Source organism: Scyliorhinus torazame, chromosome 6 (genome assembly GCF_047496885.1).
Source record: "Scyliorhinus torazame isolate Kashiwa2021f chromosome 6, sScyTor2.1, whole genome shotgun sequence".
NCBI lineage: Eukaryota > Metazoa > Chordata > Chondrichthyes > Carcharhiniformes > Scyliorhinidae > Scyliorhinus > Scyliorhinus torazame.
Window position 1 is genome coordinate 135,581,430 of NC_092712.1, and position 25,274 is coordinate 135,606,703.

Sequence of the window (25,274 nt, forward strand, 5' to 3'; positions counted from 1 at the left end):
TCAAACCTTCTCCTTCCATTCCTTTAATTGTAAGCCTTTCCTTTCTCTTCACCTTGTGTCTGTTTTGTGTATGTCTGGGTGGAGGGTGGGAAGGGGTTTTGGGAATAGGTAGACTAGTAGACCATAGTTCCAATTATTTCTTTTATATGTTTACCTTTAACTCTTGTTATAAATAAACAGTTTGTTATGTTTTACTTATAAATCTAGTGTCTGTAATTCACTAAAGCAATCAGGGGTTAAACGCCGAGGAAAACAAACACAAATTAATTCACTTATGCTGGGGCTCCAGGGTCTGTGGGCTGAAACTGACCGTGCAGTCACCCAGGATGTCGTAACACTAGGATTAGAAACAAGTGTGGACAGCACAAAGTAAGGAGGTGTTAGAGGGGCAGAGAATCAGAGGGAAACACGTACCTTGATAGTCAAAGTGTGCATTTTGGGCTCATATTCGGAATTGAATTTTTCAGGTTGCATCATAACCAGCTGTCCTGGTGATACTTTCAAGTAGTTTTGTATTTCACTGCTGAAGGTGTGATGTAACCTGTAGTCTTCTCGTACAGAGTTACCTAAAAAAAAAATTATTACATATTTCCTAAGAGATTATTACAAAATATGTAATCAGCCTCTTGGTCAGACCAGTTAGTCATTGATGGCTATTACTACAGAGGATGGTAAGTCATCTTGATCAACCAACTTTTTTGAGAGGAAATGAACATTGCAAATTTGTAGGAGTGCATTAGGTGGCTCCAAGTCAGTTACACAAACTCACCCTATATGGCCTTCAGTAGCTCTATTACAAATTGTCAATGGAGGGCCAAAAGCATAATTTTAAATCTACCAGCTAGCAATTGGTTTGGGCAGCTCAGAAGCCACTTTGAAATTGCAGCACAAACACTGATTTATTGGTCAAGTTTTATTTATGGCATCAGTAAAGAGTTACTGAAGCATGTACAAGGTAGGGAAGGTCCAACTGCATTTGTTTCCATAAATACACTTACTCCAAGCAATCAGGTGACCGATCATTGGACTGCTTAGCATTTACTCAAACAGTTGCCAGATGTTTTGAGGTCATCGGTTGTGGAAACAAAACTTTTATGGTTTCTTGAAAATGTGTAACTGCTAGCATAGGGAGTAGTTGAAACAAATAGTGCAGATGCATGTAAGGGCCTGCACAAGCATGAGGGAGACGATGGTCACAATGGTAGATTTAGCTGAGAGAAGGGGAAAAAGGCTTGATTGAATCATGAACTGATTAATCTAAATCGTCTGTATCTGTGCTCTATACATCTCTATAATCTTTTGCTATCCAAATTAGTGGATCATTCTGCTGATATTACAAGGCCAGAAGCAGACGAAAGAGCTGGATGAGATTGCCCCAAAAGGTCACATTTCTGGCTCAACACTGGAGGATGTTTGACAAAAAGAGCAGCAACTAAGATCAGAATGCAGCAAGAGCTGTGGAGGTGGTTACTGGCAGCACCTCAAGTTGATAAGGATAAGGAGGTTAAAAATACTTTGTAATTTGAGATGTTCATCACCAACAATAGAATATAAAGTCAAACGATAATGAGAAGTCCATATGAAGCTTGTTAAAGACTGGAGTACTGTATGCATTCTGGGGTTCCTTTAAAAAAAAGGGTTTTGAGGCTCTAGGGAGGACATAGAACATTCACCAGGAAGCCAAAAATGGTTTTGCACAATGCAGATTATGGTGTGATATTGATAGGACTGGTTAAAATCAGAGAATTTGAAAAAAATGCTTCCAGTGCCCTGTGGGTGGTTAGAAGATCAAAAAAAGGCCATAGTTACAAATGCAGGATATTCAGATAAAGCAATAGAACCATTAGTCAAGAGTTAAGCAAAGTGGAATTCAGTCAATGGCTGTGGCAGGAACTGCATGGCAGATAAACAAAGGGCTGAAGGGATATGGGCACAACATGGCCCTGCTGTTCCTGGAGGGTAAACAGTGATTGATAGAATGGCTTGAGGATTCAATTTGTTGTAACAACTATGCATATTTAAATCCAGTGTTTAAATTAGTATTTATATAATTGCAAATTGTTTTTAACATTAGGATGCACTGACTGAAGTTGTACTTACTAGAGTTATATCCATTCTAATGATTAATCTATGATTAATCTAGGACAAAGGTTCGGCACAACATCGTGGGCTGAAGGGCCTGTTCTGTGCTGTATTTTCTATGTTCTATGTTCATTCTAAATGAGAGAGGGGGAAAGGGAAAACCTCCCCCTTGTGGAAGAGACTCAAAGCTAGGGGAACTTTAAGGGCTCATCATTTAAGACAGAAATTAGGAGACTTTTTCCCTCCAAGGGACATTGAGTCTGTGGAATTCTCTTATTCAGAGAAGTGAAGGCAGAGCCATTGAATATTTTAAGGTAGAGTCAGACAGATTCCTGATTGACAAAAGAGTCAAAGGGAATAGGGGTAGATACAAAAGCAGATTTGAGAGCACAATCAGATTAGCCATAATTTTATCAATTGGCAGAGCAGGCTGGAGAACAGCAAGGCCTACACTAGCTCCTAATTTACATGTTTGTTCATTTGTAGATACACACTTAGCTAAGCCAGAGGCTATAATCCACAGCATGTACAATTACACAGTTCTATGGCATCACAAATTACTCACAGGCGTCTTGATAGGTGAGATAAGATGGGTCTTTTTCTCCACTAAAAATTCCAATAATTATGACATCATCACCATCCTTAAGGAATTCTTGAACTTGCTTAAGAGCTTGAATTTGTTTGGAAGGTGGGCCAGCCTGTTCAATCATATGGTCTATAATACCTAAATAAAAAAATGAACACGAGTTTTAGTTTTGCCATAACATTATGGCAATGTACAGTGCTCACATGTTTTGCAGCATTTTACCCTCTTGTTCTAAATTTCACTTTGTGGAGACAGAGTCTTGTACAATTGATAGGCAGTAGTTTTTATTTTTTCTGTTTTGCTCTTGGCATTTTAGTTGTTGTTGTAAGTTAACCTAAGGGTTAAGTCAAGGCAGAAGATCCCAGACCCGTGTCATGTTCCTCTTGTGCGATGTGGGAATTCAGGGACCCTGGCTCCTTCACATGCCACAAGTGTCCAACTGCAGCTCCTGTTAGACCCCTTGATGGCTCTGGAGCTGCGGATGGATTCATTTAGGAGCATCCATGATGCTGAGGAAGTCAGGGATAGCACGTTCAGTGAGCTAGTCACACCGCAGTTAAAAATTACTGAGGGAGATAGGAAATGGGTGGCCACCTACAGAGGAAGAGTAAGAAGGCAGTACAGGCGTCCCCCGAGGTCATCTCCCTCCAAAACAGATGCACCGTTTTGGATACTGTTGGGGGAGATGGTTCACCAGGGGAAGGTGGCAGCAGCCAATTTCATGGCACCATAGCTGGTTCCGCTGCGCAGGAGGGCAGCAGAAAGAGTGGCAGAGCTACAGTGATAGGGCACTCAAATGGTAAGGGGAATAGACAGGCGTTTCTGCTGACACAAACGACACAGGATGGTATGTTGCCTCACTGGTGCAAAGGTCAAGGATGTCTGAGCGGCTGCAGGACATTCTGGAGGGAGGGTGAACAGCCAGCTGTCGTGGTCCATATAGGCACCAACGATATAGGTTAAAAAAACATGAGGTCCTACAAGCTGAATTTAGGGAGTTAGGAATTACACTAAAAAGTAGGACCTCAAAGATAGTAATTGTCGTGCTGTAAATCTCTATGACTATGACAAGAATAACAAAAATTAGCATCGAGTTAAGGAACTCAATCCTAAATTCGCAGGAAATGCAAACTTTTTTTTTTAAGCCAGTTTGTACAAGAGACGAGACAGCCCTGGGTATGGTTTTAGGAAATTAATTTGAGGCAGAAAGGGTATATGGGACAGCATTCAGGATTATTAATCATAATTAAGCAAAATAAAGAAAAGCCAAGAGTAGAAGTTTGAAAACCGGGAGGGGTAAATTTTACTATGCCATGATGAGATGTGAACTGGAACCAGACCCTTGAAGGTAAAACAATGTCAGAACAGTGGGAAACACTGGAAAGAGACAGAGGGTTTGGAATAAACATATTCCCATAAAGAAGCAGGGTGGTGTTCTCAAATGTAAAGCAGCTCCTGCCAGATGTCAAAAGAGCACACAAAGCAAGATAGGCAAAAAAGGGAAGAATGTGTCAGATAGTTCTGCGCTGCAGAAAGCTGAGGAGAGTACAAGACTGTGCAAAGATAAACTGAAAAAGGAAATTAAGTAAAGTTCTGGCAAAATATTAACAGCAAAATTAGGGAAAACTAAAAGTTGCTTTCCATATTTATAGAGGAAAAGATAACCAAGGAAACAGCAGATGTGCGAATTGGCTGAAAACACAGACATCATTGTATTCTAGAACGTCAGGTATTGGACGGATAGAAGCAAAGTCACTTTTAAAAGAAAAAGTTATATCTCACTTTTAAGAGATACAAGTGCTATCTCATTACTTTTAAGGCAGAGATAGATAGGTTCTTGATTAACAAGGGGATCAGGAATTATGAGAAGGCAGAATGGGGATGAGAAAATATCAGCCATGATTGAATGGCAGAACAGACTCGATGGGCCAAATAGCCCAATTCTGCTCCTATGTCTTATGGTCTTATTTTGTATTTTATTTTTTAATCTGGTAATGATCTGGAGAACTGCTCTACTGAGTCCTAGTCAGCATTAAGCCACTTGCCAATCCAAAGAAATCTGCAGCTGACTTGTGTAAATGGCATTTCTCAGCAAAGTCATAATTTTTTAAAATCTCCAGGAATCCAAAGCTGCACCTCCGATTCACAATCTCTTTAAGAATCAGGAGCTGAAGAATGTAATTTGGCACCTCAAGTCTGCTCTACCGTTTAACAATATCAGCCATGATCTTCAATTTCATCCTCTTGCATGATTCCATATTCCTCAATTTCCTTACTATCCAAGAATCTACAGACCCAAAATCGAATGACCTCGGAATTCATTTTACTCAATATCAAGTACCCACAGGACAATCCCTCATTTCAGGAACCTTTTGAATGAATCACTGTTGCATTCACTCAAATGGTAAATATGCCCTTCTCCAGGTTAAGGCAACCAAAACTGCACACAGCATTATTGTTGCCTTGTCAATGCCCTGGATAATTTCTAAAAAAATTTAAGAGTAACCAATTTTTTTTTTTTTTCAAATAAGGGGCAATTGAGCATGACCAATCTACTTATACTGCACATCTTTGGGTTGTGGGGGTGAGACCCACACAGGCACGGGGAGGATTGGCAAACTCCACACGGACAGTGACCCGGGGCCAGAATCAAACTCAGGTCCTCAGCGCCTTGCCCCGGATAATTGTAGCAAGATTTCTTTCCTCTTCTCCTCCAATCCCATAAAGTACTATCATTTGCCTTAATTATTTACTCACCTAGATTCACTTAAAGGGCATCAAAGTCCCTTGGAATGCAAACATTACCTAGTCTCACCATTTAAAAAAAAAAAAATTGATTCCACTTTTATTTCAACAAAGTGAATAATTTCACATTTTATCACATTGCATTTCACCTGCCATTTTCTTGCCCACTCACCCAACTTGCATTCATCTGCTACTCCTCTGCATTCTTTTCATTCCTTACTTTCTAACTTATATCAACAAATTTGGTTACAATAAACCAATCCTGAAAACATGTTACAATATAATCCAATCCCATGAGTCCTACTTTAGTGATCAGAGTGCACCACATTATTTGCGAATAGACGGTTTCCTGCCTTTCCACTTTTTTTTCTGGCCCTATCCAAAAAAGAAAAATACAAAAGAAAGGTAGAAACAGATTTTGACATTGTAAATTGGAGCTGGCATGAATATTTAATTAGGATCATTAAAGGAGCATCCCATAACCACAAGAAAAAGGAGAAGTAGGCCACTCAGTCCATCGAATCTGCTCCACCATTCAATGAGATCTTGGCTGATCTAACGCGATAGTCCTCAACTCCTTTCCCACCTTAACCCCATAACCTGTATTCCCTTACGGATTAAGAATCGGTCTATCTCAGCCATGAACATACGTAACAAGCCAGCCTCTACAGCTCTCTGCTGACCCTGCTTCATAATAGTGAACATTAGATCATTGTAGTCACTGCTTCATTTCAGCACAAGTTTAAAAAAAAAAAGCAGATTGTAGAAAATGTACTATATAGAGTGTCACAATTGGTATAAATGGATAATCAAGAAATATATCACCTTCTGTATCCCTTGGTCCATTATATTCAAAAGGTTTACCCTTGCGGAAAATTTTCAGGGTAGGATAGCCAGTGACCTGGTATTTGTTGGCAAGCTGTGTCTCAGTAGTGGCATCTACTTTAGCAAGTAAAATTGGCACAGAACGCTTGCCAAGTTCCTCGGCAGCCTCCTCATATTGTGGAGCAAACTTCTTACAGTGCCCACACCTGTAACAAAGTGGAGTCAGTAGAATTGACATTTGATATTACAAAATCATATTAGAATTACAAGATATGCACCAAAGTGTACATGTCTGTAACATTGCTTTTTGGTTATTTTCCCAGCTAATAAAGGTAGTTTCCTTCAATTACGATTAAGTTACTTCATATTATATAGTAGACAACAATATACATTATTTCTGTCTTCTCACTGCTGCTTGTCACACCAATTTCCATCAATGATGACATTTAAAAAAAAGTGTGTACACTGACCAAGGAGCGTAGAACTCCACTAGGATGATAGCAGCATCATTCACAACATCATCAAAGTTATCTTCTGTCAACACGATGGTTGCTTCAGCTGGTGGAATCCAGTCAGGGGAAGCTACTTCTTTCACTTTAGACAAAAGTTCTGTTGAAAAGGTTTGAAAGGTTTAGAATGTTAGAACCAAGGATGGTTTGATTAAAATGGAATTAGATAATTGGAAAAATATGAAGGTTTAAGGATGAGCTAGGCCAAGATATTCATGGAGTGAATGTAAACTATTTCTGTGCCTAATTCTACAGCTGTGTTAAAGATTTACAGGATAAAGCGTATAATGCTCATCACAAAAATATGAATTTCAATTTGATGACTGGTTGGCTGTTGTACTTTAAAAACTAAGATTTTCTAATTGCTTTGAAATGCTCATAAAATGTAAATCAATACCCAGATTCTGTATTGAGGCTAACGTACAGGATAACAATTGCAACAAAAAATAAAATGGCCAAACAAGTTTGTGCAGAGCAGCAAGTTCTTTCAGGGCATCTGTGCCATATTGTAGTTGCTGGGCAAATTTTAAAAATATATATTTTATTCAAAGCATTTTCATCTAAAACAAACAAAAACAACAGCCAAACAATGTAAACAACACCCCGCCCCCCCTTACCTCACATCCTGCCTTGCCCTCTTCAACCCCCTTACTACCCCACACCCCCATCCCTCTCAAACTTCCTTCGAGAAATCAATAAATGGTTTCCACCTGTGGGGAAACCCAATCACCGACCCCCTCAAGACAAACTTTACCTTCTCCGGCCTCAGGAATTCCACACTTTGTCTTGCAACCCCAGGGGCGGCAGCCCAGGAAAGGACAGCACCTTTCTCCTTACAAAGTCTCGGACATGGAGGTACCTGAAACCATTCCCCTTGCACAACCCATTCTCTTCCTCCAGGTCCTCCAACTTCAAAAATTTGCTCCCTATGAACAGATCACCAAATGGCTCAATCTCTGCCTGCCGCCACCCCAAAACATTGCATCCAACCACCCGGCGCAAACCTATAGTTGTCACAGATCAGTGCCCACACCGAGGCAACCTCCAGCTTTAAGACCCTTAGCACCACACCACCACTAGGCTCACAGTACGTGGCCAGAGAGAACAGCAGAGGCACCGACAACGAAGCCGTCAAACATGTTCCCCTACACGATGCTGCCTCCTCTAACCACTCCCACACGACCAAATTCCTAACCATAGCAATATTCGCTGCCCAGTAGTAATTCTTCATGTTCGGCAATGGCAGTCCGTCCCCCACGCTCCAGGAAAGCCCACTTAACCCACATTGTCTTCACTGCCCACACAAATCTAGAGATCAGCACATTGACCTTCTTACAAAACGATTTAGGGGTGAAGATTGGGAGGTTCTGGAACACGAACAGAAACCTTGGCAGCACCGCCATTTTTACTGTCTGCAACCGCCCCGCCAGCACATCCCATCTCTTGAAATCCACTTGCATCTCCTCCACCAGCCAAGCCATGTTCAACTTATGCAGCTGCGCCCAGCCCATCACTTGGATAGCCAAGTATCTAAAGCTTGTCCACACCTCCCTAAATGACAACTCCCCATACCTCCCTGACCTCTTATGCTTAATCGGGGACACCTCGCACTTCCCCATATTCAACTTGTATCCCGAAAACCAGCCAAATCTCTCTCAAATCCCCATGATGTGTCCGATACTGCTCAATGGGTCTGAACTATACAGCAACAGCTCGTCCACATACAATGAGACACTGTGCTCAACTCTCTTCTCCCACCACCACCCCCTCCCCACTCGACCCTCTTCATAGAACATTACAGCGCAGTACAGGCCCTTCGGCCCTCAATGTTGCGCCGATCTGTGAAACCACTAAAGCCCATCTACACTATTCCCTTATCATCCATATGTCTATCCAATGACCATTTGAATGCCCTTAGTGTTGGCGAGTCCACTACTGTTGCAGGCAGGGAATTCCACACCCTTACTACTCTGAGTAAAGAACCTACCTCTGACATCTGTCCTATATCTATCTCCCCTCAATTTAAAGCTATGTCCCCTCGTGCTAGACATCACCATCTGAGGAAAAAGACTCTCACTGTCCACCCTATCCAATCTTCTGATCATCTTGTATGCCTCAATTAAGTCACCTCAACCTTCTTCTCTCAATGAAAACAGCCTCAAGTCCCTCAGTCTTTCCTCATAAGATCTTCCCTCCATACCAGGCAACATTCTGGTAAATGTCCTCTGCACCCTTTCCAATGCTTCCACTTCCTTCCTATAATGCGGCGACCAGAATTGCCCACAATACTCCAAATGTGGCCGCACCAGAGTTTTGTACAGCTGCAACATGACCTCATGGCTCTGAAACGCAATCCCTCTACCAATAAAAGCTAACACACCATACGCCTCCTTAACAACCCTCTCAACCTGGGTGGCAACTTTCACGGATCTATGTACATGGACACCGAGATCTCTCTGCTCATCCACACTGCCAAGAATCTTAGCATTAGCCCAGTATTCTGTCTTCCTGTTATTCCTTCCAAAATGAATCACCTCACACTTTTCTGCATTAAACCCCATTTGCCACCTCTCAGCCCAGCACTACAGCTTATCTATGTCCCTCTGTAACTTGTAAGATCCTTCTGCACTGTCCACAACTCCACCGACTTTAGTGTCATCTGCAAATTTACTCGTCCATCCTTCTACGCCCTCCTCCAGGTCATTTATAAAAATGACGAACAGCAGTGGCCCCAAAACAGATCCTTGTAGTACACCACTAGGAACTGGACTCCAGTCTGAACATTGCCCATCAACCACCACCCTTTGGCTTCTTCTAGCTAGCCAATTTCTGATCCAAACTGCTAAATCACCCTGAATCCCATGCCTCCATATTTTCTGCAGTAGCCTACCGTGAGGAACCTTATCAAACGCTTTACTGAAATCCATATACACCACATCAACTGCTTTACCCTCATCCACCTGTTTGGTCACCTTCTCAAAGGACTCAATAAGGGTTGTGAGTCACGACCTACCCTTCACAAAACCGTGTTGACTATCCCTAATCAAATTATTCCTTTCCAGATGATTATACATCCTATCTCTTATGAACCTTTCCAAGATTTTGCCCACAACAGAAGTAAGGCTCACTAGTCTATAGTTACCGGGGTTGTCTCTACTTCCCTTCTTGAACAAGGGGACAACATTTGCTATCCTCCGTTCTTCTGGCACTATTCCTGTAGACAAAGATGACTTAAAGATCAAAGCCAAAGGCTCAGCAATCTCCTCCCTAGCTTCCCAGAGAATCCTAGGATAAATCCCATCCGGCCCAGGGGACTTATCTATTTTCACACTTTCCAGAATTGCTAACACCTCCTCCTTATGAACCTCAAGCCCTTCTAGTCTAGTAGCCTGAATCTCAGTATTCTCCTCGACAACATTGTCTTTTTCCTGTGTGAATACTGACGAAAAATATTCATATATCACCTCTCCTCGGACTCCACACACAACTTCCCACAACTGTCCTTGACTGGCCCTACTCTTACCCTAGTCATTCTTTTATTCCTGACATATCTATAGAAAGCTTTAGGGTTATCCTTGATCCTACCTGCCAAAAACTTCTCATGTCCCCTCCTGGCTCTTCTTAGCTCTCTCTTTATGTCCTTCCTAGCTAACTTGTAACTCTCTCGAGCGCCCTAACTGAACCTTCATGTCTCATCTTTACACAAGCCTCCTTCTTCCTCTTGACAAGTGTTTCGACTGCTTTAGTAAACCATGGTTCCCTTGCTCGACCACTTCCTCCCTGCCTGACAGGTACATACTTAACAAGGACACGCAGTAGCTGTTCCTTGAACAAGCTCCACATTTCCATTGTGCCCATCCCCTGCAGTTTTCCTCTCCATCCGTTGCATCCCAAGTCTTGCCTCATCGCATAAAATTGCCTTTCTCCCAGATATAACTCTTGCCCTGCGGTATATACCTATCCCTTTCCATCACCAAAGTAAATGTAATCGAATTGTGGTCACTATCACCAAAGTGCTCACCTACCTCCAAATCTAACACCCGTCCTGGTTCATTACCCAGGACCAAATCCAAAATGGCCTCACCTCTCGTTGGCCTATCTACATACTGTGTCAGGAAACCCTCCTGCATACATTGGACAAAAACGGACCCATCTAAAGTACTTGAACTACAGCGTTTCCAGTCAATATTTGGAAATTTAAAGTCCCCCATAACAACTACCCTGTTGCTTTCGCTCCTATCCAGAATCATCTTTGCAATCCTTTCCTCTACATCTCTGGGACTTTTCGGAGGCCTATAGAAAACCACTAACAGGGTGACCTCTCCTTTCCGGTTTCTAACCTCAGCCCATACTACCTTAGTAGACGAGTCCTCATCAAACGTCCTTTCTGCCACCGTAATACTGTCCTTGACTAGCAATGCCATCCCTCCCCCTCTTTTACCACCTTCCCTGAGCTTACTGAAATATCTAAACCCCGGCACCTGCAACAACCATTCCTGTCCCTGCTCTATCCATGTCTCCGAAATGGCCACAACATCGAAGTCCCATGTACCAACCCATGCCGCAAGTTCACCCACCTTATTCCGGATGCTCCTGGCATTGAAGAAGACACACTTTAAACCACCTTCCTGCTGGTACACTCCTGCAACTTTGAAACCTTACTCATTACCTCACTACTCTCAACCTCCTGTATACTGGAGCTACAATTCAGGTTCCCAAGCCCCTGCTGAACTAGTTTAAATCCTCCCGAAGAGCATTTGCAAATCCCCCCCCCCCCCAGGATATTGGTACCCCTCTGGTCCAGGTGTAGACCATCCCGTTTGTAGAGGTCCCACCGACCCCAGAATGAGCCCCAATTATCCAGAAATTTGAAACCCTCCTTCCTGCACCATTCCTGTAGCCACATGCTCAACTCCTTTCTCTCCCTATTCCTTGTCTCGCTAGCACGTGGCACGGGTAACAACCCAGAGATAATAACTCTGTTTGTCCTAGATCTAAGTTTCCACCCTAGCTCCCTGAATTCCTGCCTTACATCTCTATCCCTTTTCCTACGTATGTTGTTGATACCTATGTGGACCACGACTTGGGGCTGCTCCCCCTCCCCCTTAAGGATCCCGAAAACACGATCCAAGACATCACGGACCCTGGCACCTGGGAGGCAACACACCAACCGCGAGGCTCTCGTTCCCACAGAATCTCTTATCTATCCCCCTAACTATGGAGTCTCCAATGACTAATGCTCTGCTCCTCTCCCCCCTGCCCTTCTGAGCAACAGGGACAGACTCTGTGCCAGAGACCTGTACCCGATGGCTTACCCCTGGTAAGCCCCCCCCCCAAACAGTATCCAAAGAGGTATACTTGATACTAAGGGGAACGACCACAGGGGATCAGGGATGAAGAGCAACAGGGAAAGCAGGCACATCTGCCTCGTCCCCTAATGCAGCCCGAAGTACCCCAAACTCACTCGGTTCGACCGCACATTCTCGACCGGCACTTTATACAGCAACCGGACCCAAAATACAAACCCCTGCCAGAACCACCCCAACACCTCCAGCAGTTACTTTTTCTCCACCCAATCAAATGCCTTCACTGCATCCATCGCCATCACTATCCTCCACCTCCTCTCCTCCGAACGCATCATGATTACATTAAGCAGCATCCTCACATTCACTGTCAACTGTCTCCCCTTTATAAAACCCGTTTGATCTTTGCCTATTACTCCTGGGGTGCAATCCATTATTTGCGAGGCCAGCACCTTCCTCAACAGCTTGGCATCTACATTCAATAATGATATCGGGCAGTATGATCCACACTGCTCCGGATCTTTAATATCAGGGAGATGGAAGCGGGGGTGAAGAGAGAAAGAGATCGGCCCTCTCCCTTGCTTCATTATACACCACCCTCACCAGCAGTGACCCCAGGTCCGCCCCAAACTTTTATAAAACACCACTGGGAACCCATCCGACCTCTGGGCCTTCCCTGCCTGCATCGTCTCCATACTATCCATCACCTCCCTCAGCCCAATTGGGGCCACCAGTCCCTAAACCAGCTCTTCCTCCACGGTGGGAAATTTCAGCCCGTCCAAAAACCACCACATTCCCCCCTCCCCTCGCCCAGCGCTCAGACTTGTGTAGCCTTCTATAAAACACCTCAAACACGCCATTCACCCACACAGGGTCCAACACTACCCTACCCTCATTATCCCTAACGGAGGGGCCAACATTCTGCTCGACTTGTACTGGTACTCATATTGACCGTCTGGCCCTCCATAACTGCCCCACCACCTTCCCATAGACACTAGCCCAAACTCATCTGGAGCCTCTGCCTCAACAGCCCCGCCTCTGGCTCCTCAGAGTATCTCCTATCCACCCGCAAAATCTAATCCACCAGTCTTGCCATCTCTGCCTTCACCCTGTGCGCCCAAATCCACCCGAATTGAAATAAAAAATGCCTCGGGTGCCTCCCACAGCATGGTGGCGGTGATCTGCCCCACATAGTTTTGCTCCACGTAGCCCTGAATGGCTGCCCTTGTGCTCGCACACTATGTCAACAGGACAGCATCCCCCCCTCCCCCCAGTCATCGATCCCTTTCAAACTGCTACACACAAACCACATCCTTGTCAAATCCACTCTCCTAAAAGAACCAGCCTTTCTCCTACCCCACCTCCCGGCAACCTACCACTTCACTCCAGTTAGCTAGCCCGTCCAAGGCCTCCAACCTCCCCCCAGTTCCCCCACACACATCCCTAAAGAGTAACAGAAGGTGCACTCACCATCATTGTTTCCCCATGAAAAAACCTGCGTTCAAGAACACCCATCAAAAATTTTAAAGAACACGCAAAACTCCTCCAACGTTCTTCAATGTCCTCACACTCCTCAGTCCATTGTACCTCGCAAACTCCATCACCTCCTCTGGCATGCTGAAATAATACACTCGCTTCTGGAAAGTCACCCACAGGTGCGCCGCGTACAATATTCAAAACTTCATCCCCTTGTTAAAGAGGCCAGCCTTAACCTGGTTAAACGGACCCTTCTCTTCGCCAGCTCTGCTCCCGGGTCCTGGTACATGCGCAGTTCACTCCCTTCCCAGGTACATTTCCTGGTCTGCATCGCCCATGGAAGGATCCTCTCCTTATCCAGAAAGTGGTGCAACCACACAACAATTCGCCCATGGTGGCTCACCCCCCTGCGGACTCAGAACCCTGCATGCTCAGTTGACCTCCAGGGGCCGGTAAAAGGAACCCTCTCCCATCAATTTCTCTAGCATCTTTGCCACGTACGCCCCAGCCTCCGCACCTTCAATGCCTTCAAGCATCCCGACAAACCTGACGTTTTGCCTTCTGGAGCGATTCTCCATGTCTTCCACCTTCTCCCTCAGCCTCTCACACATCACTCCCATCTCAGCCATCAATGGGACCAACTGCTCCTCGTGCTCCCCCACTTCCTGGATCGCAAAACCCTGGGAGTCCAGCTTCTGCTCCACTTGCTCATTCCCAGATTTAAGTGATTCCACCACCTTCGCTAGGTCTACCAGGACCTCTTTCCTCTGCTGCCGAAACTTATCATTGAGGAACTCTTATCAACTGCTCTATTGACACTGGGCAGGCAGAGCAGCCCCCTTTTCCTGTGGCGCACCACGAAGACTCTCCTGCTCCAGTAGCTCTTTCCCTCTTGCACCGCTCCTAGTCCGTGGCTCCATCCACCAGCCACACCAGAGTAAAAACGTTCCTCAGGTAATCCTGCACCTCTTGCTCAAATACTTTGCCCTTCAGATGGGGAAAAGACCAAGAAAATCTGCAACGCTCACTCCATGGTCACCACCGGAATCTGCAATGCTCACTCCATGGTCGCCACCGGACGTTGGCAAATTTTGTTTTAACGTGCCTTCATGACAAAACTATTCATTATTGTAAATTGTTAATATTTCAACTTTCCTTCCAGTTTCTTCCATTTTGATGGCAAACTAAGGTGTCAAGCGGAAGTTGCACTTGTCTAAATTAATTTAACATACAAATGTTAAATTAATGATGAGACATGAAGGTTCAGTTAGGGCGCTCGAGAGTTACAAGTTAGCTAGGAAGGACCTACAGAGAGAGCTAAGAAGAGCCAGGAGGGGACATGAGAAGTCTTTGGCAGGTAGGATCAAGGATAACCCAAAAGCTTTCTATAGATGTCAGGAATAAAAGAATGACTAGGGTAAGAGTAGGGCCAGTCAAGGACAGTAGTGGGAAGTTGTGCTTGGAGTCCGAGGAGATAGGAGAGGTGATATATGAATATTTTTCGTCAGTATTCACACAGGAAAAAGACAATGTTGTCGAGGAGAATACTGAGATTCAGGCTACTAGACTAGAAGGGCTTGAGGTTCATAAGGAGGAGGTGTTAGCAATTCTGGAAAGTGTGAAAATAGATAAGTCCCCTGGGCCGGATGGGATTTATCCTAGGATTCTCTGGGAAGCTAGGGAGGAGATTGCTGAGCCTTTGGCTTTGATCTTTAAGTCATCTTTGTCTACAGGAATAGTGCCAGAAGAACGGAGGATAGCAAATGTTGTCCCCTTGTTCAAGAAGGGAAGTAGAGACAACCCCGGTAACTATAGACTAGTGAGCCTTACTTCTGTTGTGGGCAAAATCTTGGAAAGGTTCATAAGAGATAGGATGTATAATCATCTGGAAAGGAATAATTTGATTAGGGATAGTCAACACGGTTTTGTGAAGGGTAGGTCGTGACTCACAACCCTTATTGAGTCCTTTGAGAAGGTGACCAAACAGGTGGATGAGGGTAAAGCAGTTGATGTGGTGTATATGGATTTCAGTAAAGCGTTTGATAAGGTTCCTCACGGTAGGCTACTGCAGAAAATATGGAGGCATGGGATTCAGGGTGATTTAGCAGTTTGGATCAGAAATTGGCTAGCTAGAAGAAGCCAAAGGGTGGTGGTTGATGGGCAATGTTCAGACTGGAGTCCAGTTCCTAGTGGTGTACTACAAGGATCTGTTTTGGGGCCACTGCTGTTCGTCATTTTTATAAATGACCTGGAGGAGGGCGTAGAAGGATGGACGAGTAAATTTGCAGATGACACTAAAGTCGGTGGAGTTGTGGACAGTGCAGAAGGATCTTACAAGTTACAGAGGGACATAGATAAGCTGTAGTGCTGGGCTGAGAGGTGGCAAATGGGGTTTAATGCAGAAAAGTGTGAGGTGATTCATTTTGGAAGGAATAACAGGAAGACAGAATACTGGGCTAATGCTAAGATTCTTGGCAGTGTGGATGAGCAGAGAGATCTCGGTGTCCATGTACATAGATCCGTGAAAGTTGCCACCCAGGTTAAGGGAGTTGTTAAGAAGGTGTACGGTGTGTTAGCTTTTATTGGTAGAGGGATTGAGTTTCGGAGCCATGAGGTCATGTTGCAGCTGTACAAAACTCTGGTGCGGCCACATTTGGAGTATTGCGAGCAATTCTGGTCGCCGCATTATAGGAAGGATGTGGAAGCATTGGAAAGGGTGCAGAGGACATTTACCAGAATGTTGCCTGGTATGGAGGGAAGATCTTATGAGGAAAGGCTGAGGGACTTGAGGCTGTTTTCGTTAGCGAGAAGGTGATTAAGAGGGGACTTAATTGAGGCATACAAGATGATCAGAGGATTGGATAGGGTGGACAGTGAGAGCCTTTTTCCTCGGATGGTGAAGTCTAGCACGAGGGGACATAGCTTTGTCATGGTGCATGAAGTATCAAAGCCTTGCTTAATTAAGTAAAGCTTTCAGATTGATAAATATGGTTAACCGACATATAGGCTTCAGTTTGTTGTTACAAAATTCTACCATGCACTCATTTGAAATTTCTATTTAACAGGTAACCAGAAAATGTTCTTACCATCCTTTGACAATGTTCCTTTGTAGTGAATTGGCTGCCCATTTTTCACAATTTTGAATGTGGGGTACATAGCAATAGCAAATCGCTGACCCAGGTCAGACTGTGATGGGCCATCAATTTTGGCAACAGGGATGGGAGGATCATATTCTTTCAGTTCACTGGCAATCTTTTCATATGCTGGTGCAAAGTCTTTACATTGTTCACACCTGTAGAGGAAAAGAAATGGTGAATCCAAGAGATTAACCTCATGCTAACTGTAAGGCAGAATTGAAAAATTGTGGCATTAACATTCCAAAATGCTGGCAATATTTCATACTTCCAAAAAGTATAAAAAACATGGTTAGCACCCCCAGAACCTCAGGACACTCCAAAGCCCAGTCATTGTTATAACGTAGGAAATGCAACTTACAAACAACAAGCTTCCAAAAACAGAAATGTGATAAAGACCATATGGTTTGTTCTAATTATGTTAATTGAGGGATACATAGTGGCCAGGAAACCAAGGATACCTTTCCCTCATCTTCAAATAGTGCTGTGGGATTTTCTCTTGTACATAATGAACAAATTGAGGGCCATGTGTTTTGTCGCATCTGAAATATGGCACCTCAGTGCAGCACTCCCTCAGTACTGCACTGGGGGTGTCAGCCGAGATATCTCTCCCCAAGCCTCTGGAGTGAGACTTGAATCTATGGCTTGACTCGGTCAAGAATGCTACCCAGTGAGCTATGGTGGGCATTGGTCTGAACAGATTAATTATGTAAATTCCACAAAAACAACTTTTTAAAAAACTCATCCAGTTAATGGCAGATTAAGCTTAATGTAGTGAAGTGTGATGTGTTGCATTTCAGAAGAGAAAATTAAGACAGGCAGTATAAATTAAGTGGTTACATTTTAAATGGGGTGTAGGATAAGAGGCTCAAATACACGATCTTTAGACAGTCGTAGATAGTGTGGATACAGCTGTTAAAAAGCTTATGGATTTAACATAATTGGCAAAAAGAGTTAAAAAGCAGATGGGTTCTTTTTTTTTAAACCGAGTGATGTTTCGGAATGCACTGGTTGAAAAGCAATGGGGAATGGCAACTATTTTCAGTGCTATGGTGAAGTGTGTGTGTGTGGGGGGGGGGGGGGGGGGGGGGGGGGGGAACTAATGGGATAGCTATACCAGACACAGCACAAAGGATCATTGTGCGGCATAATTCTATGAAGAACCTTTATGGTCAAATTGTTTGCTTTTTTGTAAATATGAAAAAGCATACTCCTAACACAAGAATTAGGAACGGAAGTAGGCCATCTGGCCCCTCGAGCCTGCTCCGCCATTCAATGAGATCATGGCTGATCTTTGTGGACTCAGCTCCACTCTCCGGCCCGTACACCATATACCCGAATCCCTTTATTCTTTAGAAAGGTATCTATCTTTTTCTTAAAAACGTTTAAAGAAGGAGCCTCAACTGCTTCACTGGGCAAGGAATTCCAGAGATTCACAACCCTTTGGGTGAAGAAGTTCCTCCTACACTCAGTCCTAAATCTACCTCCCCTTATTTTGAGGCTATGCCCCCTAGTTCTGCTTTCCCCCACCAGTGGAAACAACCTGCCCGCATCTATCCTATCTATTCCCTTCATAATTTTATATGTTTTAATAAGATCCCCCCGCATCCTTCTAAACTCCAATGAGTACAGTCACAGTCTACTCAACCTCTCGTCATAATCTAATTCCCTCAACTCTGGGATCAACCTAGTGAATGTCCTCTGCACTCCCTCCAGTGCCAATATGTCCTTTCTCAGGTAAGGAGAGCAAAACTGAACACAATACTCCAGATGTGGCCTCACCAACACCTTATACAATTGCAGCATAACCTCCCTAGTCTTGAACTCCATCCCTCTAGCAATGAAAGACAAAACTCGATTAGCCTTCTTAATCACCTGTTGCACCTGCACACCAACATTTTGCGACTCGTGCACTAGCACACCCTGGTCCCTCTGCACAGCAGCATGTTTTAACATCTTACCGGTTAAATAATAATCCATTCTGCTGTTATTCCTCCCAAAATGGATAGCCTCACACTTGGCAATATTGAATTCCATCTGCCAGACCCTAGCCCATTCACCTAACCTATCCAAATCCTTCTGCAGACTTCCGGTATCCTCTGCACTTTTTGCTTTACCACTCATCTTAGTGTCATCTGCAAACTTTGCCACATTGCACTTGGTCCCCAACTCCAAATCATCTATGTAAATTGTGAACAACTGCGGGCCCAACACTGATCCTTGAGGGACCCACACTAGTTACAGGTTGCCAACCAGAGAAACACCCATTTATCCCCGCTCTCTGCTTTATTAGTTAACTAATCCTCTACCCATGCTACCACTTTACCCTCAATGCCATGCATCTTTAGTTTATGCAGCAACCTTTTGTGTGGCACAAGCTTCTTTCCATCAATAAACATGGATTTGGTTTCATAAAAGTATAAACCTACCAAGGTGCATGAAATTCAACCAGCACAGTTTCTTTGTCTGCAATGAAGGAATCATAGTTTGCATCTGTCAAAATCCAAACTCCATTTTCTTCCTTGACAGATTCATCATTGTCCTCTTCCTCATCGATATCTTCATCACCTCCTTCTTCTTCTTCTCCTCCTCCATCAGATTCTAGAAATATTAAACAATTTTCACCGCTGTGCAAGGATACGAACATACGAACCATATGTTATGACCACAGCCAATGCTTATTGCTGATGTTATCGGCCAGGGTTTAGAGAACCCCAAAGCATATCATGGAGTTCCCCTGACCCACAACTTTTAATAGATTGTGGTATGAGGAGCACACGGCACACTCTTCAGGTGTGGTACAGCAGAAATGGAAAAGTATTTTTTAAAAGCAAAATAATGTTTATTCTATGAACTCAAGTTAACCTTTCTAAAACATAGTGAACATCTTAGCAACCATCAATTCAAATACAACGGCCAAAGACTACAACACTAAGTAATTCTTAAAGCTTTCCTTTTAACATCCATAAGACTTAAAGCACCTTTTACCAGAAGCACATTAGGTTTACATTCACTACTGAGAACATTTATAATTCTGAATTCACCAAATGATCAAGAGAGTCTTTTGATGGCAGAGAGAACAGCAGTACACCTGCTTGGTCTGGCTTCAGCTCCAACACAAACCGAAACTGAAACAAACCCTGCAGCCTGCTCAAAAACGAAAGTAAAAAAGCTGACAAGACAGCCCAGCTCCACCCATACTCTGACATCACTACAGCAGTGAACACCCGTTTCTTAAAGATATTCTCAATAACCCCCCCCCCCCAAGAAAACCCCCCCATCAACTTCAAGATGGTTTCATTTTCCACCTTTTCACTATTCTTTAAGAAATGCACACAGTAAATATACTTTTTTGTTGAAAAAAAAACCCTCAAACAGGTACAATAATAGTCCATTTTTGTTGTTCTTCTTCCTCCAACTGAAATCCTTCTCGATTGACAGTCTCTTTGAACAGAAAGGTCTCTGCATGATCCATCCATTTCTCTACGCCTCGGCATTTCGCTTTCAAGTCAGATACTTTAGTTCAATTTGATCACAGAGCCCCTTGTATTTCTCCAACACAGGAGCATTGGTTATCACAGCTTTCAGGCAGTCAGATGCCTGTTGAATCTCCGCTGTCCACTGAAATTTTCGACATTTCTTCAGCAAGTACATCAGTGGAGAAAGCACGCTACAAAACGTTTGCACAAATGTTCGATCAAATCCACTCATGCCAAGAAATCGCATTATTTGCCTTGTCTCGAGGGTTTCGGAAACTCCTCAATAACTGTTGGTTTCACATCCCGTGTGACCATTCAACCCTGTCCAATTGTATGGCCAAGGAAAGTGACTTGGGCTTTTCCAAATTCACTTTTGGCTAGGTTTATCACCAAACCCGCCTTTTGAAGTTGATCGAATAACTCCATTAGATGTTTTGAATGTTCTTTCCACGTCTGGTTGAAAATCAGATCGTCGACGTATACCGCACAATTGGGTAATCCTGAAACAACTTTGTTAGTCAACTGTTGAAATGTGGCTGGGGTGCTTTTCATGCCAAATGTCATAACTTTGAATTGGTATATACCATCTGGAGTCACAAAAGCTGAAATCTCCTTCGTCCTTTCGGATAAAGGTACCTACAGTAACCCTCAAGTAAATCCAATTTGGAAATAAAAGCGGATTGTCCCACTTTCTCAATGCAATCCTCCAAACGTGGGATAGGATAAGAGTCCGTTCTTGGAACTGCATTAACCCTTCTATAGTCCACACAACCATTGGGTACCATCTGGTTTTGGCACCATCACTATGGGTGAGCTCCATTGGCTTCAACCCACTTCAATTATGTCATTTTTAAGCATACTCAATTTCTGTTAACCTGTGCCAATTTTAAAGGGTTAAGTCTGTATGGATGTTGTTTGATTGGAACAGCATTTCCCACATCTACATCATGTATAGCCATTTTAGTACTTCCCAATTTATCTCCACAAACTTGCCCATGTGATATCAATAACTCTTTCAGGTCAGTTCGTTTTTCCTTTGGAAGGAAACTCAACAATTTATCCCAATTTATAAGAGCATCTTCATTTTCCAATTTAACTTGGTGTGTCCAATTCAGTCATCTGGATTTTGTTCGTCACTTTAGAGTTAGAATCATTAAAACCTCCTTTTTCTCTCCTTCCCTATCAAAGTACCTTTTAGGCACATTCACATGACACACTCGGTGAGTCTTCCTTCTATCTAGTGCTTTTACCACATCATTCACCTCACTTAATTTCCTTTCAATCTGATAAGGTCCACAAAACCTAGCTTTTAAAGGTTCACCTACCACTGGTAACAATACTAAAAACTTTATCCCCACTGGCAAAACTACGAACTTTGGATTTCTTGTCCGATACTCGTTTCACCACATGTTGTGCAACTTTTAAATGTTGTCTAGCCAATTCACCTGCTCTATTTAATCGTTCCCTAAAATTTGATATTTAATCCAATAATGTAATTTCTCATTTCTCACTCACAAATTTTTCCTCAATCAGTTTAAGTGGTCCTCTTACCTCATGACCAAAAATTAGTTCAAAAAGGACTAAATTTGGTTGATTCATTAGGTGCATCCCTAATTGCAAACAGTACGAATGGAATTCCTTTATCCCAATCCTCTGGATAATTGTGACAATAAGCCCTCAACATTGTCTTTATAACGCAGTTGATTTCAATTGTTTTATTCCCAAGCTATCCATAACTTCTTTGAATAACCTTGAGGTAAAATTTGATCCTTGATCCGATTGTATTTCTGTGGGTAGTCCATATCTAGTAAAGAATTTAAGTAATCCCTCCACAATCTTTTTAGCTATAATATTACGTATTGGAATGGCCTCTGGAAACCTAGCAGACACATCTATTATTCATTATTGTCAAAGATATTGATTCCCACTTTTTGTTTTAGGAAGTGGTCCTACGCAATCAATTAGGACCATTGTAAAAGGTTTCTCAAATGCTGGAATGGGTATTAAGGGCGCTGGTTTTATCACCGCTTGAGGTTTCCCTATTACTTGATGTGTGAGACATGATTGACAAAATTTAACAATATCTTTATGTCATCCAGGCCAATAAAAATGTTTTTGGATTTTAGCTTGAGTTTTCCTTATTCTCAAATGACCTCCTACTGGTACCTCATGTGCAACTCTCAACACCTCTTTTCTATACCCTATCGGCAATACTACTTGATGAACTTCTGCCCACTTTACATCCGCTGCATATGCAAGGTCTCCATTCTCTCATCAAGACATCACTTTTACGGTAATAACACTCTGGTATACGCAGATTCCTTCTCCGTGTATGCTTTCTGATACATCCGTTTTATTTCTATATCTTTTTGTTGTACCTCCGCCAATTTTCCTGAACTAAAAACATACGCCTCATCCTCCACCTGTTCTTGTTCTTTTTCATTAAAAAAAAAATTTTATTCACATTTTCACAAAATATCAACAACAAAATACAAAAAGAAAAGAACCCCCCCTCCCCCGTATGCACAAATAATAAATATAATAAATAAACAGCCATCATCAACACAAAAGCAAATATACACGGCCCATCAAGAAAAACAAACCACCCCCCCCCCCCAGCCTTTTCTTACAACATTCTTCCCAGACTACATAACTCCTCATCTTTTACCATTAAAGATTGACTAGCTCCCGTATCTCTTAAAATTGTGACTTCTTTACCTGCTCCTCCTGATGTGTGGGTAAACTTTACCCACACAAGTAAATTCTTTAAAGAGATCTGGCACCTTCTTATCAATCACCTCTTGATCAAGCTGCACAATCTTTTGCACTTCCTTCGCTTCACTTGGGTTTTCCTTTCCCACTTCAACAAACCGCACTGTCTTATCCTGTTTTAACACATCAGCCCTCCCAATGCTTTTCTTCAACCACCAACACTGACTTTACATGGCCTAGTTTATTACAGTGAAAACATTTGAAACTTTTCATTTCTCTTCCACCCTCCTGGATTTCTTTTTTAACCTGTGGTACACTCTCCTTATTATCTCCCATCAGATCATCTTTACTTTACCACTTGAGTATTTCTCATGTCCCCAGTTTCTATCCCTCAGGCTGAAACTGATGTCGGAAACCAAGCTTTGATTTATGAACTGATTCATAATCATCTGCCATTTCTACTGCTAACCTTGCAGTTTTAACCCTCTGCTCTTCCACATGAGTTCTCACTACATCAGGAATTGAATTTTTAAACTCCTCCAAAAGTATAATTTCTCTGAGAGCTTCATACATTTGGTCTATTTTCAATGCCCTTATCCACCTATCAAAGTTACTCTGTTTGAGCCTTTCAAACTCCATGTATGTTTGACCAAATTATTTCCTTAAATTTCTAAACCTTTGTCTGTAAGCTACAGGCACCAGTTCATATGCACCCAAGATGAATTTTTCCACCTCCTCATACATCCCAGATACCTCCTCTGATAGTGATGCAAACACTTCACTAGCCCTACCTACCAGCTTTGTTTGAATCAGTAATACCCACATGTCCTGTGGCCATTTAATTTGTTTAGCCACCTTCTCAAATGAAATGATAAAGGCTTCTACCTCCTCCTCGTCAAACCTTGCCAATGCTTGGACATATTTAAATAGATTTCCACTAAGCCTTCGACTTTGACACTCTTTCTCACGATCCTCATCACTATCATCCAACTGTATGTTTCCCTTTACGTCTGCCAATTTTAACTGACTGTCATGGTTCATGGCCAATTTCTCACTTCTATCCCAAAATAGCGATCCCTAATTTGAAAATCAGTGCTAGACTCACCCACAAGAGGAAACACCCTCATCCTATCCACCCAATCAAGACTGCTCATGATCTTATATATTTTAATCAAATCACCTCTCACCCAACCAAACTCAAACAAGCCCAGCCTGTCCAACCTATCCTCATAAAGCAACCTACTCATTTGAGTTAACAGTCTAGTAAGCCTCCTCTGAAGTGCCTCCAATGCATTTAAATCCTGTTAAATAAAGAGACCAAAACTACACAGTATGGGAGATGCCCTTGTATAGCTAAAGCATAATATCCTTACTTTTATGTTCAATTCGTCCCGTAATAAAAGGATAACATTGTATTCAAATGGATAAACAATTGTGCTACAGTACTTCACAATGTTGGGGGGGGGGGGGTACATGGAAAATTAGGTTGTATAATAAAGCTATGGACCCACTGTAAGATTAGACTATGGGAAACCACTAATATCCACACCGTAATCAAAATATTCACTGCTTTTAGCTTTGAAGAGTGCAAGGATTGATTGGTAAGTTCATACACTGCAGTCAATTCCACCCAACTGGTAATTTTGTACATTACAGTCAATTCCCCAACTACTTTAGAATGATTTAAATACAAGTTTGAGACATGGCATTTCATAATCTATAGGGCAAGTCAAGTCACAAGGTCGTTGAAGTTAGATAGGATCTATAGCAGACTCATAACAGCTTTTAAGCAGTGGCTAACTCAGGTCACTGGGATTTTAGTATAAATTTTGGAGTTTCAGCAGATGCACAAAGTCTGGCTCAAGACCGGAGTGCAGTGAGACTAAGTGTTTCACTCTGAATTTGGTACACTGAGGGACAAGCTGCAATACTGCTCTTTTGCAAGAGAGGAGTACTTAGAACATAGAACAGTACAGCACAGAACAGGCCCTTCGGCCCTCGATGTTGTGCCGAGCCTTGTCCGAGACCAAGATCAAGCTATCCCACTCCGTGTCATTCTGGTGTGCTCCATGTGCTTATCCAATAACCGCTTGAAAGTTCCTAAAGTGTCCGACTCCACTATCACAGCAGGCAGTCCATTCCACACCCTCACCACTCTTCGAGTAAAGAACCTACCTCGGACATCCCTCCTATATCTTGCACCCTGGACCTTATAGTTATGCCCCCTTGTAACAGCTACATCCACCCGAGGAAATAGTCTCTGAACATCCACTCTATCTATCACCCTCATCATCTTGTAAACCTCTATCAAGTCGCCTCTCATCCTCCTCCGCTCCAAAGAGAAAAGCCCTAGCTCCCTCAACCTTTCCTCATAAGACCCATCCTCCAAACCAGGCAGCATCCTGGTAAATCTCCTTTGCACC

The 25,274-nt window shown here is 43.0% G+C and overlaps 1 protein-coding gene across 1 annotated transcript in view; it reads right to left on the reverse strand.

Annotated features, from left to right (window-relative positions):
• pdia4 (protein disulfide isomerase family A, member 4) overlaps positions 1-25,274 on the reverse strand; it is a 45,800-nt gene that overhangs the window by 15,517 nt on the left and 5,009 nt on the right. The window contains exons 2-7 of the mRNA XM_072508825.1: positions 19,090-19,261; positions 16,613-16,818; positions 6,709-6,847; positions 6,239-6,444; positions 2,648-2,806; positions 415-566 (exon numbers count right to left, since the gene is read on the reverse strand). Of these exons, the coding sequence (XP_072364926.1) occupies positions 415-566; positions 2,648-2,806; positions 6,239-6,444; positions 6,709-6,847; positions 16,613-16,818; positions 19,090-19,261 (1,034 nt within the window). The remainder of the gene's footprint in view (positions 1-414; positions 567-2,647; positions 2,807-6,238; positions 6,445-6,708; positions 6,848-16,612; positions 16,819-19,089; positions 19,262-25,274) is intronic.